Source organism: Serinus canaria, chromosome 12 (genome assembly GCF_022539315.1).
Source record: "Serinus canaria isolate serCan28SL12 chromosome 12, serCan2020, whole genome shotgun sequence".
Lineage (NCBI taxonomy): Eukaryota > Metazoa > Chordata > Aves > Passeriformes > Fringillidae > Serinus > Serinus canaria.
The window spans coordinates 5,508,127-5,525,036 of record NC_066326.1 but is presented as its reverse complement, the minus strand read 5'-3'; the positions used below and the strand labels follow the sequence as shown (position 1 = coordinate 5,525,036).

The 16,910-nt window shown below is 42.5% G+C and overlaps 1 protein-coding gene across 1 annotated transcript; it reads left to right on the top strand.

Annotated features, from left to right (window-relative positions):
• Positions 1-1,749: 1,749 nt before the first annotated feature.
• KBTBD8 (kelch repeat and BTB domain containing 8) lies at positions 1,750-11,231 on the top strand. Its single transcript, XM_009091158.4, has 4 exons — positions 1,750-1,886; positions 3,160-3,370; positions 4,002-5,116; positions 7,575-11,231. Exons 1-4 carry the CDS (start codon positions 1,871-1,873, stop codon positions 8,036-8,038), a joined length of 1,806 nt encoding a protein of 601 aa, XP_009089406.1. The 5' UTR covers positions 1,750-1,870; the 3' UTR covers positions 8,039-11,231.
• The last annotated feature ends 5,679 nt before the right edge of the window (positions 11,232-16,910 follow it).

Genomic DNA, 16,910 nt, shown 5'->3' with positions numbered 1-16,910 from the left:
GGATGTAGAACGGGGTGAAAAACCCAGATCCCCAGACTTCCATGGCAGTGCTCCATGGTGCTGCATCCTAAGAGTGCTGATGGAGGTTTCCAGGGAGGAGAGAGGGTGATGGAGTTATTCCACTTGAGAAAGGCTTCAGCCTCAGCAAAAGTGCTGCTACTGATGCCTCCTAAAGCACATCTAAACCTGTTTGTATGACAATTTGCTTGCTTCACCAAAAACCATAAAAAGATAAGCTATTTCAAGTGCTCCAAAGTGCCAGTTCAGTGTGGGATTTGTATTAAAAAACATTCTACATTTGGCTTCTGCATTTTAACACTAATCCAGCCCGGCCCACACACCCACACCGAAGGAAATGAACTGTATCAGGCAATGTCATTTGCTAAAGGGTAAGAGCAGAGGAATTCTCCATCCCCTCGTTTCACATTTCTAGGGACAATTTCACAGGCCGCGCCGTCGCTGAATGGGGAAATTGGAAAACTGCAGAATCGATTTGCAGACGTGAAGTTCTATTTTCTTTTACACCTCCTTCATCAGAGTCTCCATCACTCCTGCCTTGTGCAGCATTATCATCGCAGCAGCCTGGACACCACTGATAATTGCTGAGTGAGGGGAAGGCTGTGCCTTGCAAGCAAAAGTAAAACCAGTGGGGTGGCACTGCCTTCAAATTCACCTGCTTTGGAGAAGTGGTCATCTACTCAGGCTACTAATTTCTGAGAGTTTACGGGAAATTAATTTAAAAATATTATTCAAATTGGTTTTGTTTGCTTTTTTCCCCTGAACAAAACTTCCCAGCTAAAAGCTGTGAAGCTGTCTTAAATCTATTTTGCATAAAACCAGGAGAAATATACACAATTTTGCAATGCTTCCATTATTTATTTCTTTGTTGTGTTTCACAAAGAAAAAAAACTCAAAACCTTTTCCACAGCAAATGTGTGATAACAACACCATTCCCAAGAATGAGACCAGTGGCTAATTTAGAAAACTGGAAAACCTGATGACTATCATTTACTTCACCTCTGGGTGGAGAGAGAAAAGTGATATTAAGGGTCAGGGACAACGAAATGGTGATTTGTGTGTTTCAGTCATTCAGCAGCCCAATTGGGACAGGTAGGGATGATCTGGCTGCCCACAGCGTGCTGGGATTACCAACCCTGGAAAAATTCAGAATATTCCTGGTGTAACAAATTTTCAGGCCAAGTAGCCGATTACTGGTTGCTGTTAAAGGTGAATTCAGCCTTGCACAGCTGTGGGGCTCACATGCTGCCCCTCAGCACACCCTCGGAGGAGCAGGACGCTGGCAGGCATTCCTGTGCCCCTCTCTGCCGGCCCTCAGCACAGACGGTGGGGGCAGCTCCGCCGGGCATCTCCGGGGGACACCTCGCTCTCCTCAGCCAGGGCTTGCCCCAGAAGCTCAGCGTGGGCAGGAGAACCACAGGGATTGGGAGTGGAGGGGAGAATTTACCCCTCTGGAGAGGCCACTTCGGCCGGGTGTCCCTGGTGGGGAGGGAACAGGTTCCAAACCCCCGGGACAAGCCGCTGCCGCTGCCCACGGGGCCCTGCCCCGGGGCCCAAAATGGCGGCTCGCCCTCAGGTGCCGCCGCCTCGTTGCTACGCGACGGGCAGGGCCCGCCTCCCCGCCAGAACTACAACTCCCAGACATCCCTCACAGAAGGGACTACAACTCCCGGCAAGCCCCGCGCGCAAAGGCCTGCCGGCCCGCACTACATATCCCGGCATGCAGTGGGGGCACCGACCAATCGGTGTTGTTGATGCTGCGGGGTGCGCGGCCGGCGGTGAGCGGGGGAAGCGGCGCGGTGACATTTCCTACCGGGCCGCCCCCGGAGCCGCTGCCCGAGCGGGGCCCAGGATGGCAGCGCTGGGAGGTCGGTGCGGGGCGACGGGGGACCGCCCGAGGCGAGAGGGGGGTCCTGGTGAAGGGTACCGGGGCCTGTGTGCTGAGGGGTGTCTGGGGGGGGGGGGAGTAGCGATGAGAGGGTTCGGGCCTGTGGTGGGGAGAGCGCCGTGTAAGGGGCGAGGGGTTGGCCGGGCTGCGAGGGGTCCCTGGGGAGGCAGCGGTGCTCGGCTGTGGGAGGTGATTTCGTGAGGGGAGAGGGCGCCCGAGCGGGGCTGTGCGAGGCAATGTGCTGTGTGAGGCTGTCCCGTGAGGGAGGGAACCCCCTGGTGTGTGTGGGGGGCGCAGCCGGGACAGGAGAGCGGGCTTGATGAAAGGCTTCTATGAAAATGGGTGTGCTCTCTCTCCTCTTTGCCCCTTTGTGTTGCCTAAATTTTGTTGGAAGCACTCTGTTGCAGTCAGCAGCTTTACCTGATTTGCAGCTCTGGCCACCTAATGTTTTTCTTTTGAGCTCTCCTTTGTTGTTTTTGTTGCGTAAAAATTTTGGTGCTATTACGAAACAGATTTTTGTGCTCGAGCTATTGCTCAATTTTCACTTTGGGATTTGCTTCATTAGGCTTATCACATGTTATTTAGTAGCATATGCTCTGCTAAATATGTTTCCACGGTGATATATGAGCTCCTTCACACCTGAGAAATTTCAGATTATGATTCTGTTTTATTTGTAGCGAAAACATGTAACTATCTACGAATTTATGGGAGTTTAAGTTAAGGCTTATTGTAGGGTTGTTTCTTCATGAGCCTCTGCTCCAACCATTACTTGTGTAAGGCAGGAGCCAGTTCCTGTTTCAATGTGAGGTTAAATATTTACATACAGGCTTGTGTAATGATGGGGTAATTTGGGGACTTATTTTATTCCTCTGTGTCCCTTTTTGTTTTAAAGGTCAATAAGTGTTGTGTTTCTTGACTTGATTTCCCCTTTCCAATTGTATGAAGTATTTGTATTGTTTTCTTTAATGGATATAAACTTTATAGGGGTATAGAACAGAACTTTATAGTTGAATGGTAACTGACACTGTGAAAAGGAAAAAAAGGTATTGAGGTCTGTTTATGTATTTACTCACCCTTGACAGTGTTTGGCCTGCTTGTTGAAGGATGATGATGCTGAGGAAGTGTGGAATATCAATTTGTGCTAATTCTTGGTCACGCATGAGTTTTTGGCTGGTGTATGATTTTTTTTTTTTTTTGGAGGCTTTTTGTTGTTATTGGTTGTTTGCTGTTAAAGTTTCAATTTTGCTTTGTAGAACCAAGTCAGTTTTCACAAACACTGAACGGAGTCCCTCCCTCAAACCAAGTCACCAGTGGAATGGACCCCTTCCATGCCTGTAGTATTCTCCAACAGCTGAAGACCATGTATGATGAAGGACAGCTGACAGATATTGTGGTGGAAGTGGATCATGGGAAAACATTCTCCTGTCATAGGAATGTTCTTGCTGCAATCAGTCCTTATTTCAGGTACAACCATCCCTTGTTCTAGTGGAGATCAAAATATATAGAATATTAGTATAGGTATGATCTTTTTAGATTTTCATTTAATGAAAATAAGTTATGTGTATTTACAGATAATATAGTTCCCCTAGCAAGTAAAGATTATTGTTCTCTTAAGGTTAATGAATTAACAGTGTCTCCTTCTCAAAGGAAAGTTTCACTGGAGACAATGTCACAATTTTAAACCAAGCAAAACTGCCCCCTGTACTGAGAGTTTCAGAGATACAGTAAGAACATATTGAAACTATTTGTTTTCTTCTCAAGTTACATATTTTAGCATGCTAGAGTATACATATGAAATAACTTGTTGAAGGTTGAATGCAAAGACTTGGATGTGTCAAGACCTTTGCTTGTAAACTCAGTGAATTTTAACAAGGGGTTAATGAGATAATTAAGCAAGAATTTCCACTTTTGTTTCAGTAAGTGCTGAAATGATCTTCCATTTAGGTACCCCAACAGGAAAGTGTAACACCTGTGATGAATGTGTTTGTTCTGACAGAGGGGCAAACACATTGGGACTGGCAGTACAATATATTTAATGTTATGCCTATAGCTAGAGGTAATTGCAGACAAACTGCTGGGTGTTTCTGCCTTGCAGATCGATGTTCACGAGCGGCCTTACCGAGAGCACGCAGAAGGAAGTTCGGATCGTTGGTGTCGAGGCAGAGTCGATGCATTTAGTGTTGAACTATGCATATACCTCCAGAGTAGTGCTGACAGAGGCCAACGTTCAAGCTTTGTTCACTGCAGCCAGTATCTTCCAGATCCCTTCCATACAAGACCAGTGTGCTAAATACATGATCAGTCACTTGGACCCTCAGAACTCCATTGGGGTGTTCATCTTTGCTGATCACTATGGTCATCAGGAACTCAAAGATAGGTCACAAGACTACATTCGCAAGAAGTTTCTGAGTGTCACCAAAGAGCAAGAGTTTCTTCAGTTGAGAAAAGACCAACTGATAAGTATCCTCAACAGTGATGATTTAAATGTAGATAAAGAAGAACATGTTTATGAGAGCATTATAAGGTGGTTTGAGCATGAACAAAATAAGAGAGAAGTGCACCTTCCAGAAATATTTGCCAAATGCATCCGAATGCCTCTGTTGGACGAGACATTTTTAGAGAAAATCCCTCCCGTGTTTGCACAGGCGATGGCCAAAAGCTGTGTACAAAAGGGACAACCCAGTGCCAATGGCTACACACAACGGCTTGGAATGACCGCTTCCGAAATGATCATATGCTTCGATGCTGCCCACAAACACTCAGGAAAGAAGCAAACAGTGCCTTGTTTAGATTCGGTCACAGGGAGAGTGTTTAAACTATGCAAGCCACCAAATGACTTGAGGGAGGTGGGAATTCTGGTGTCTCCTGATAACGACATCTACATTGCGGGTGGGTACAGGCCCAGCAGCAGTGAGGTCTCCATCGACCACCGAGCCGAGAGTGACTTTTGGATGTACGATCACTCTGGCAATAGGTGGATTCCCAAGGCTCCTTTGCTGCGGGCCAGAATAGGCTGCAAGCTGGTTCACTGCTGTGGGAAGCTCTACGCCATCGGGGGCAGAGTTTACGAAGGAGATGGGCGCAACTCCCTCAAGTCTGTGGAGTGCTACGACAGCCGGGAGAACTGCTGGACAGCTGTGTGTCCCATGCCCGTGGCAATGGAGTTCCACAGTGCTGTGGAGTATAAGGATAACATCTATGTTTTACAGGGTAAGGTGGTTTGACTGCCTCTGTGGTGTTTTATTGGAAGTGGGGATTGTTCATTCTCACTGTCTGTGTTTTCTTAAGCAATTTGGAAAAGTCCCTTGGGCAATGGGGTGGGAGGGAAGAGGGGGCGAACTAGGAAGAGGGAGACTGCTGCTTTAATTCTCATGCCCTAGGAATGTGTCACTAAGGTGTAGTGCTGAGTTATTGCAAAAATTGCATTTTTTGCTGGTATTCTGAGTCAACAATACAGTATTAAAATTAACTCTGAAAATTCTTCATTAAATCTTTACCTGTGTGAAATGCACCAATGTTGAAGAAAAGATCCTGTCCTGTGAAAAAGCACTTTGCATTTTACTTGGCTAGAGCTGAGAAAATTCTTGGTGTCTTATTCTTGGTGACTTTAAAAGTTGATTAACGACTTCTAAGCCTTCATTTCCTGCCCTACCCTACTTTCTGAAGTCATCTTAGAAACTAGAAAGAGATAAAGCATCTCTCTTAGTTAACTCTGTTTCTTCGGTCAGTAATTACAGCCCTGCCTTTACATTCAGTGCACACTGAAAAGTGCTGAGACTGCTCTGAGGCTGTGGTAAGAGGCCCACAAAGTGGGAAAGAAGGAAGGAGGGGGAGGTGTCCCAGTTTTGTTTTGCTGTGGGCCACCTCTGTAAACACCTGCACAACTTGGGGTCTCAGATGCACACCAGCTCCTTCTTGGGTCACTTCCATACAAATCTAGACCACAGGGAAGAAACAGGATAGACAATACTGTAAGATCCTTATTATTTAGCAGAAGAAGTCAACATTATTTCTTGACTTTGCATTCATGATCTTCCATGTGACTTGCAGTTTTCTTCTTCCATTGTTTCTGTATCATGTTCTACTCTTGTTGGTTGTGGCCTTAAGTAGTTCTGTTGTGTTAAAAAGTTCTTTAAATCTCTCTTGGGTCAAATGTCTGCTTTAAGTGTTTAGAAAGGAGTGCTGAAGAATACTGAACTTAGTATTTGTTCTTTTAGTGTATCTTAGAACTGATAAAAGGTGGATGTTATTATTATAACCTATAGAATAAGAGTGTACCTTGTTCACAAATTTTAGCTGTGCTGATTCTGTGCGTCAGTGCTTTAAGTGACAACTGACTGCTCATACAAATGAGCTACTTCCTATGCTAACCAGCAAATTCTAAAGAGTAGTGTTATGGGAGGCTAGAAAAAACCTTGATTGAGCTGTGCTGTAGTACAAAGAAATCAGCTTTTAGTAATTTTTCTAGGGAAAACTCCTTTGTTAGAAGTAGTCAATAAGAATTGATGAGAGTGTGAAAATGCCTATGGATGCAATCATCAGCCACAGGAGATTGCACTGTGGAGCAAAACTGAATAATCAAAATTAGTATTATCTGTAAGACTTAAACTCTGTTCCACCAATTTTACTGTCTCACTTTTGCATTCTTTGTTATACTTGAGGTGTTTGGTCACACAACAGCTTGGTTAAAATTCTTGAGATAGCCAGGTGAAATCATGTTTGATTTGAATTCCTCTAGTATTTGGCAGATGTAAGGCATTTCTCCCACTGGACTTTACAAAAGTCAAGGTGGTTTTTATCCACGTTCTTTTCATGAAATATACAGAGCACGAGTTTTTGGTCATCTGAACTTCCTTTGTCTGCAGTCTGTAGCTGCTGCTTTGTGCACTGAGCAGCAGAGGTGTTTTATAACCTAACCACAAACCTAACCATGAATCAGTAGCTTCATGCAGGTTCTCACCTGGCCTCCTTTTCAGCAAGTCAGCCTAAATGTGTAACCCAGCCACCTGATACCAGTAGCTTCAAAATCTGAGTGTAGCATAAGACAGAATTCAGAGTTTGAAAGCTAAACCTGAGCAAATCATTGTGAGACTCCCTATCTGCAGATGACACGTTATGAAGATGTTAAAGAGTGAAACAAATGTACTTGAGATATTTCAAGACTGGAATCTTGAATGTTTTTTTCCCAAATTAAAAAACATGGTTTCGAAGTAATAAAGGATACCTAGAAACTTTGTAAAATGTTTCTTTTCAGGATACCTAGAAGCTGTAAAATGTGTTTCTTTCTAGGATATATAGAAACTGTGTAAAGCGTGTTTCTTTTTAGGATGCCTAGAAACTGTAAAATATGTTTCTTTTTAGGATATATAGAAACTGTGTAAACTGTAACATGTGTTTACACAAATTTCTGTGTAAATTATGTTTCAAATTCTCTCTGCTTCATCTGAATCAGAAACTCAAAGTCGGTTTTAGTCATGCTATTAATGTTTTTGTAAAGTACTAAAAGGAAAGCAGTTGAGGATGCTGGGGTGTTTGTTTTGGGATCCAAGCTTTACAAAATTTGGAGTGTTTCTGTCTGTGGAGTAACGAACCTGAGAGCTCAATTGCTGCAGAACTGTTGATCTGGAAACAAAGCATGAGTTATGTTTTATTTTCCCTCTCTCTTCAGGGGAGTTCTTCCTTTGCTATGATCCTCAGAAGGATTACTGGGGATTTCTGACCCCAATGACTGTGCCTAGAATCCAAGGCTTGGCAACAGTGTACAACGACTCCATCTACTACATCGCTGGCACCTGCGGGAACCATCAGCGCATGTTCACCGTCGAGGCCTACGACATCGAGCAGAACAAGTGGACTCGAAAGAAAGACTTCCCCTGCGACCAGTCCATCAATCCATACATCAAACTTGTTCTCCTCAAAAACAAACTCCATCTCTTTGTCAGAGCTACTCAAGTCACTGTTGAAGAACACGTTTTCAGAACCAGCAGGAAGAATTCGCTCTACCAGTACGATGAGGTCACTGACCAGTGGCAGAAAGTCTACGAGACTCCAGACAGGCTCTGGGATTTAGGCCGGCATTTTGAATGTGTTGTTGCTAAATTGTATCCGCAGTGTCTTCAGAAAGTTATTTAAATTCTTTTTTTTGATTTTTTTTTTTTTTTCAGTAACAGGCCTTAGTGATTTCAGTGGTAATTTGATGCTAGAGAAAACATGTCTTAAAAGAAAACAAAGAAATTCTGTCAGTATTTATTGTAAGATGAAACCGACAGTTTTTTGTATATGGGGATGGGTGCTCTTTAAAGGTTGCAGTCCAGGGAGGGACTTGTTTGTTCAGTTTCATATTTACTGATATTTTCCTGGGAAATGAGAAGGAGGTTACAAAGTGCAATTATCAGCATTTTTTTTCTGGTAAACACTTAATCATGTCATACTAAAGGTTTTTTTTTGTGGTAAAAGCAAATTAAGTGGAAGAGCCAGGATAACTATGCACTACAGTGAAAGAAAATCTAGCATTAATAGTTAAGGATGTCCAAGATGTGTTGAAGTGACTTTTCTTCTTTTTCTCTTTTTTTTTAATACGGGTAAAATTTGAGGCAATATCACTAAGTTTTGTTGCTTTTTTTTTTTTCTAATTTAGATTGAAAGTACATAGAGAGAAATGGTAGATCCTGATTCATAATGATCTCTTTTTGTACTGTTTTTGAAGTCTGCTAAGATGTTTGTGATGTTGTTTGTGCACTGCAATTTGGGAGAAATACTCAAGTCAGAATTGGATTGTGGAGTACCTTTGCCCCGGATGGAGGCCTGTTCATATTGTTGTACTAGTTCCTGTCTGTGGATTTTTGTTGAGATTGAGCTTAATGATAGTGGGGAAAATGCCCCAAAATCTGTTTTTTGCCACATAGGTGTAGTGCTGTAAAAACTTTTTTTTTTTTTTAACACTGATTAAAACCTTTTTTTTTTTCACCCCGTAAAGGGCTTTAACCCAAAAGTTGATGGTGCTAGTACATTTTTAATACTTGTTTGTCTGAACTGGGCCAGCCTTCTGCTACTGTTTAAGACAGCCTGTTATTTTCCATGGAGTGTGTGTCTGTCTTCAGGCCCTGTCCTGTCATCAGATTCTTTTCTAACATAACATTTTTACTGCAGTGGTGTTCTTGCACAGAATGGTGACAGGATGTGGCCTTAATAACACTGATTCTCTTTTATTTTTTCTCTTTGTGTGGAGTGTTCATTTTGTCTCCACTACAGTACAGTGCTATGTGCAGAGTTGGCATGTGCTCTGGTGATTTGGAAAAGTGTGGTTTAACTTTGCAAGTTGTTTTTCTTTTCTGTGCAGTCAAGCCCCCAACTATCTTCTGTTTCCTTCTGATCTATAATGTGAAAAATTGCACTACTGAGCTGTCAGCATTTTCCAGTGTATTAAAGCAAAATTGACAAAAAGCATCCATGGCTTAAATAATCTTAGGGGAAATACAGAATAAGGAATATATTGCAACACTTGTCTTTATGTATTTAACATTTAACTTATTTTTAAAAAGAAAATAAGTTCGACCTTCAGCCTCTATTTCAGTAGTGAAAATTGGATTTAAAAGGGAAAAGAGGACTCCTAAAACTTGCATCAGCTGTAATTTACCAGGTTTCTTACAGCTCTACTTTTTGCAGAGCTTTAAATTATCTTACTTTTGACCTAAGTAAACCAGTTAACTTGACATGGCACTGGCCGTCACTGCCTGAAAGTGCTTACCATTATCTGGCTTAGCAGCTGATATTTCAGTCAGCCAAATATTTAGCTCATTGTTTATCCCCCTGGCATGGCTGACGATTTGGATAATGTTTGTTTACTATGTGGTCTTCCTGTTCCCAAATGAAATCTTCCTAATACATGAGAATACTCGCCTGGTTCTATTTATTAATTCTTGCACAAAATGTTTGAGAGGCAAAAACAAACAAAAAACTGTGAAATGAAAAGCAAAATAAAATGCCTCTTTGCATTACATACCTCATCTTCCAGGTATTCACCAAACTCTTCTTCCAATGCGAGCACCTGCATTTTGGTTTTTTTCCTGAATTTGGCAATTCTCGCTAAGACTGCATTTTCCAACAGTGTTGAGGTGTATTGTTTCTTTGTTTCATTTTCTTCTGGATAGTTTTATCTATATGCATAGCCAGGAATAAGGGGTTTTCTCAAAAGTACAACTAATTTAATGTTTAACTAATGATCCTTAGTCCTTGGCTTGCTCTCTTTGCGCTGTTGTAGGCCTCTAGCTGCAAGCTTTCTGAAGCACCCTCCCTAACAGTGTTGCATTTGTGTGTAAGACCTTTTTTTTTTTTTTTTTGCAAAGTGTTATGTAACTTTTTCCTTGTTTATTTGTTTTTGTTTCTTTTTTTTTTTTTTAGCTTGGTTGACTATTTACAAGATTTCTTGCTGCTTTTTGACAATCTATATTTATTTAGTAGAACAAATTTCGATATATTACTTGAAACTATGAAATAGAATTGAGTTAGCAGTTGACTGGTCATGTGATGTATAGAAGTACAATATGCTGTGGTTAATTCTGCAGTAGGTTTGTTAATTTTGTTTATCTGCACTAAAGTACGAAGATCTCCATTCTGTTTAACCATTCAAACTGAGGGTGTGATCCAAGTCTGTCATGTGTTTGAAAGCTAAATCCTGGAAATTGCTGTGGGAGTAGAATATACTAAATCTTTTGCATGAGGAGTTTGTTGAGACAGTAATGTAGCTGTGACATTTTGCCAATTCTTAAATGCTTCTACATTATGCTGAAAGTCAGATTCCTGGTAAAGTTTTGCTTTAGAGTCAGGCTTAAGTAAACTTGCACAGCACAAAAAAAAAAAATAATTGCACCAAAGGTACTGATAATATTTGAACAGTGATCTGTACATTTTGCTCATTTAGAATTTTTTTTTGCATTTGTTTATTTCCCTTTATGAAATGAATTTCTAGTGTTGTAAGAACTTAGGTGAGTGTAAATCTCTTCCAAAATTTTTAGTTACTTTAGAAGGAAATATTTTGTAATTTCCACTTGCTTCCATCAGTGAAATTTAGAATAACTCAAAGCAGTTTTGGTGCACCAGACATGCAGTATGTGTATGTTCTACAAGAGATCCAAGAGCTCCCTGTTTGCGAGGCTGTTGAGAAGTGGCATCCAACATTCAGTGCTCAGGTATGTTAGTAAGAAGTACTGTAGTCCTATGAGGGCAAATGTGTGGATTTTTAAACATTTTGCCATAATTGCACAATTTTGCATTTTTACTTAATGTCATGTTATGTTTCTTAAAATAAACCTATTGTTGAAATACAGTGGAGTTTAACTGTTTTTGTGGCAAATCTGTGTGCATTTTAGTAAATTTCTGAAAATTAATCTGATGTATTTTTGATGTTTGTTCAGTTCTTCTATTTCTGCACTTGTGTCTCACCTGTGTGTAATGTCTTTTGTTTGTTTTTTTTTTTTAATGTGGAAGGTGCTTTGTTCTTTTGTCTCATTCCTTGTGGCTGTTCAGGTGTAACTTCTGGTTTGTTTACACTCAGGCAACATGGTCTTTCCCTTCCCTTTCTCCATGTCTTTGGCTGCAGTTGGCATCCAAGCTGGAGTGTCAAGTGGGGCATTCCAGCCTGAGAACACTGTATTGGAAAACCCAAACCCCCTTTACACTGAATTTCCCGACACCCTTGCTGCAGAGCTGGGAACTAGAGGCCTCTGGCTATTAAAGCAAAGCAAAACTGCTGCAGTGATGGTGCTTAGCAGAACTGCTTGCACATGATACTTGTTGATTGAGAGCCTTTGTTCCCTTCCAGAGGCTCTCATGACCAGTGCACATGCCAAGTCATGGCAGCCTGGGAAAACACCGTGGAATTCTCTCCTTGGAGAGGTTGTGCTGATTCTCTTGTGCTCTGTCAGGTTCTGCAGGCAGTGTCTGTGTGCAGTCAGGGGCTCTGTTCCTGCTCTGACTGCAGAGCTGTGGTGGGCCGGTTCCTGTGACTGGGATGTTGCTGTGGAGGGCTGCACTCTGAGAAAGACCAGGGAGGCACCGTGGATCTGGGGGCAGCACTTGGGATGTATCACAGTGTATCTTGGGGTGGGTGATGAGGGAGTCAAGACTTAGGGGCTCTGCTCAGGGCAGTCTGGTCAGGGTAACCTGATGTGGGTGCTTGCCACAGGCCACCTGAGCACAGGAGCATGAGGCTTTCTCCAGGCTGCCTCTTCAGAGATCTTGGAACAATCCCATAGGAACAGGCCCTGCAGGGAACAGGGGTCCAAGAGAGCTAGATTAAAGGATCACTTCCTTCAGGGTCTAAAATGATACAACCTGATGAAAAAGAAATTGGGTAAAAGGGGCAAGACACTTGTGTGAGTGAAAAAGGAATTCAGTTCCTGCATAAGCAGGAAATACACAGGAGATGTAGCAGGGTCAGAACAAGAGAGGGACAGGAGTGTTTCAACCATGCTTTTTGATTCCCTAATTTCTCTTCTGCTGTCGTGGCAAAGAACAGATACATGGGTTGTCCCATGGTGCCCCAAGTTCCTGTGGAGCTCTTGTGAAATCCTTTCAATGCTGGCCTGTGTTACAATGCCAGTGCTGTAACAGAAGAGGATGACTTGGCAGGGTCAGGTCAACCTGCTCAGGTGCAAAGAGAGTGAGCAGCTAACTGAGGGAGCTGGGGAGCCACAGGTTTGCAGATGATTATACTCTTCTAAGGGTCAATAAGGATTTTCCTTCTTTGAATACTAAAGTAAATTCCAATGTATATTTTTGAAGAGAAAAGTAGCTGAGCCCTTGAGAGATTCTTCCTGTCTGCAGGTTGGGGATGGAATTATTTGTGGGCATTTTTTTCCTTTCAGACTTGCTTTTGGAAGTGAGTCATGTTATTTGAAAGCTTCTTCTGAAGGACAGGAGCACATAAACCCCTGCACACCCCCTAAAACAAAGTAGCATTAATTAAATGAACTTTTCCACTGTGTTCGTGCTCCAGAGCTGTGCAGTGCATGCTGCATGCAGGGGAGTATCTCCCAGCTTGGCACTCATGTGCAGCCAAGAGGTGGGGAAGTAACCATCCAGCTGTTGCTTTCTCCTTATCTCTCTGCACATGTTCTCCCCTCTGGGCCTCAAAGATGGAAGAGTGAGACCAGCAAAGATGGAACCTCCCCCATTTCTTAATATCTCACTAAGGTCCCCGTGCCTCACTGCTGGTTTTTGTGTTTTACACAAATAAAGGTACAAATATCTACTTTAAGAGGCAGGTATTTATGAACTTTTACAAAGATTATGTGAAAAGTTTAGGAGCAGCAAAACCAACTGATTTCTAACATCTATCCAAGAGGAATTTCTGAAGTACAACAAAGGCATTTGTCAGCTTTCCCTTTCAGGTGTTGGTGGGGTCTCTTTGTTTTTAACCAACCAGTAGGACACAAATCCTGTACAGACTCTACATCTTTGAAAGCTTTGGCCCTCTACAAAGTGCACTTTAAAGCAGCTTCCACCTGAGGAGTTGGGGGGCAGTGAGGAGACAGTGAGAGTGATCGAGAACATGGAGAGAACCCTGAATATTATATTTCCTCTTGTAGAAAGTGCTGGGTTTTACTGTTTTTGAAGGATTATGCTGTATTCCTGCATGTCACAAGCTTTGACTGAAGAAAGCCTAGATCTCCCTGAAGAGGAACAAAATGGAAACAGGTAAAGCATTATGCCCTACTCTTTGCAGCACCTGGATGATGGGGAGACCTTGCCAGCATGGAAGGACCTCTGTGTAGTTCATACAAGTGGGTCACAGCTTTCTCCTCTGCCCTCCCTCTTTCTGTGGCTGTGAGCCAGGGCACAGCCTGGTCCCAAAGGCACTCCAGGGTAACAGGACTGGAGGTTGTGCCCAAATAACCTCAGGCTGCTGTCTTTTAACAGATCAGCTCCACAATTTACGCATGCTGTGTGCATATTTAGACCTTTAAGTGTCACTGAGTGCTAGCAATGATAACATACCTGTAAAACATCAACCTAAATGGTACCCAATATATCTGTTTTAAAGAATGCCCTCTGTGTTCCCATGTCTCCTTAGATCTGCACATGACCTTTGCTTTGCAGCCCTCACTGTCACACAATTGTAAGAACTGTGAACTGTAGGCTCACTTTGTGCCAGCTTTTGATCCTTTTGCTTAATGATAAATATCTAATTTTTGATTATCTATAAACTCAGTTCTAAATTCCATTAGATCAATTATTTTGAAGTCAAGGTGGTATGTGGAGATGGTATGTGACACATCAGTTGCAAAATAAGATTTGCAGATAAATTCTGAATTACCTTAAACTCTTCCAGATTGAGGCAGTTCATATTCCTTCAGTAACAGATTTCTTTATCAATTCTGAAAGTATCAGGGACAGGAATAATTGGTGAATACCAAATTAACCTTCTCCAACAGTCAATAAAGTAAGTGCTGAGATTGTCTTTATTCTGAAAATTTACATTTTAACTAAAAGTTATACCATATTTTATATCAAAACTAGTATACAGAGAGGAAGTGTTAAGAAGAAAGAACAGTTGGATTAGTCCTTCAAGTTCAATTTTTCATAGGCCAATGAAATAGAGTTTCTGCTGCTACCACAAGGGAGGTGTCCAAGATTTTCTGAAGTGATTTTGAAGAGCAGTCTCAATAGTATGAGTTGCTATTGTGTCTGAAGTGCACTAGAAATGGTCACAGCCAGTAACTATCAGCAAAAAACTATATAAATTAGGCAGTTGCTGTTAACACAAAGATGGAAGGAGGGACAATATCTAACAAAGGCAAATCCATGCTCTGATTTGGTAAAGCCCCCGTCTAAAATGGCTTAGTGTCAAGGGAGCTGTTGGGTATCCACAAGCAAAACAGAAAGTACATCTTTGGAAGAGTAGAAGTTAATTAATTCTGAAAGTCTAAAGGAATTTCATGTCTTGCAATGCTATTCTATTTTACAGTAGCATTCTTCCAACACTACACCTTTAGAAATAAATGACTTCCATGAACTCCAGGTCTGGAGTGGTTGCATTATCCTCCACAGGCAGCTCCTGGTGTCCTCTCATGGGGTGCAGCACAGAGGACCACCTGCACCTCCAACAACCTGCAACAAATCCCCACAGCACCCACAACTGCCTTTAAGGATTTACTCATTTCAGAAGACAGAAAAAGCACCAGGTATGCTTGTTATATTTCTGCCTGTAAAACATTTTTAGAGAGAACAACTGGTAGGAGCCATGGGTGGTGAGGCAGAAAGAGCAGGACCACGAGATCAATCAGCCCAAGGAACATGCAATTGGAATTTGTTCCCTGACTCTGAGCTAATGGTGAGGGCCTGGGGAGACAAGCATTGAGTGCCTGTCAATACTCCCCAAGCTCCAGCAATTTGCCATCTGCAATGCCAGAGGTGACATCTCTGTGTTTAATAGCTCTCAATGGATTTCTCCCCAGAATTTATCTTGCTGTCTTTTGACCACTGGAGACTTTTTTATCAAGCTGCTACAACTGCCTGGTAGAAAATCTTTTTAAATGGGAGATGAGTATTGTGTGTCTTGTGTTGTGAGAAGAATGTCTGAGCTGGTTGGGAGAGCACCATTTCCAGCCTTTTGTGCTAGTGCAAACTGGGAACCTATGTGTGGGTTTGGGCACTAATTGTGTCCTTGCAAGGAAGATCTATCTACTATGGAAGAGTGTGGATGATTGCATGTGGCTACAAGGCAGGAAATATGGGCTACAGGAGATGCTGACTGGCAAAGTTAACTGTAATGTATCATTTTCCTATTTCCATTTACCTTTCTGATTAATTTTCTACTCAAATTGGATGAAAACATTTCCCTGGCCCACCTACAATCAGCTTTTTTCCTATTTTTCTTTTGTGCTTCAGTAGCGTGTTGCAACGTCAGGATTATAAACACAGCAGGGGAAGGTTTTAAATCCCCCAAATGGGGATTTGCAACATAAGTCTGGTGGAAACATTCCTGCTGAAACTGGGTTAGATTAACCTTTCCACAGCATGGACTCACTTTGTGGACATTGCTCATTTAATAGTCCAAGTCAACTGCTTGGTTACTGGTAAAAAAATTAGGAATTTTCTGTATCTTTTCCCTTCATTCCAGGGTGATATTTACCCCTTTATAAGTGTTGCTGTGGCTTTTCAACTCCTTCCTTTCTTGGGTGATCAAAATCAATCTTTTGGAGGATTTTGGGTGACCCAGAAGTCATGCAGGAGAACTTCAGGCAGAGGGGTAAAATGCCTGCAGCAGGATGGGCAAAGACCTCCATATGCAAATTTCCCTGGACCAGAGTGGGAGCAGAGCCTGCAAAAATACATTGTAAAGAAATAATAAGTTAATATGTACAAGGAAAAATGACATCTGACAAATAATTTATCAACATCCACAGAGAGCTGAGACATGCCAGCATTCCAAGCACAGCGGACGGAGAGTTTGCTGTGAAGGGCCACCCCCGTTCAAGAGGAGTTAATGTGAGATACAGCAGCCTTTGGGTCTAACAGGTGGCAGAGGGTGTTCCAAGTGAGAGTAGAACCTTTGATCTCCTCTGGGGTGGGGGACAAGGTCAGCAGATGGCTTTAAAAGGCAGCAGGTTGCTCCAGAGGAGCCAGCAGCCGGCATTGCCGAGGGACGGGGTCCGAGCGGCGCCACCTCGCCAGGCAGGGAGCAGCTCAGTGGTCAGTGAGTGTTTGTGTGTGGTTCTGGGCTTGGGTTGAGGGAATCTTGGCCCTATGGAGCCCTTGGATCAGCAGGTGAAGCTTCATTAGACTCAGGTTTGATTTTTCAAGGTGCTTCATCTAGCAAGAAAACCCAGCCCCATCCAAATAAAACGAGCGGTGTAGAAAAATAATTGTACAGTCCAAGAACAGTCCCCACTTCATCTGGGGATAGGTGGGTTACAGATAGATAGGGTTACAGAATGAAGGTTATGATTGTATTTGTTGGTTCCAAAAGATGGCAGTTCAATAAATCAAGGGAAGAGGATGG

What these genes read in the sequence shown, in the direction of transcription:
- KBTBD8 (XM_009091158.4), top strand. An exon ending in GCAATCAGTCCTTATTTCAG is followed by an intron (nt 3,371 to 4,001) that starts GTACAACCATCC and finishes TCTGCCTTGCAG; the next exon opens with ATCGATGTTCACGAGCGGCC. An exon ending in TAACATCTATGTTTTACAGG is followed by an intron (nt 5,117 to 7,574) that starts GTAAGGTGGTTT and finishes CTCTCTCTTCAG; the next exon opens with GGGAGTTCTTCCTTTGCTAT.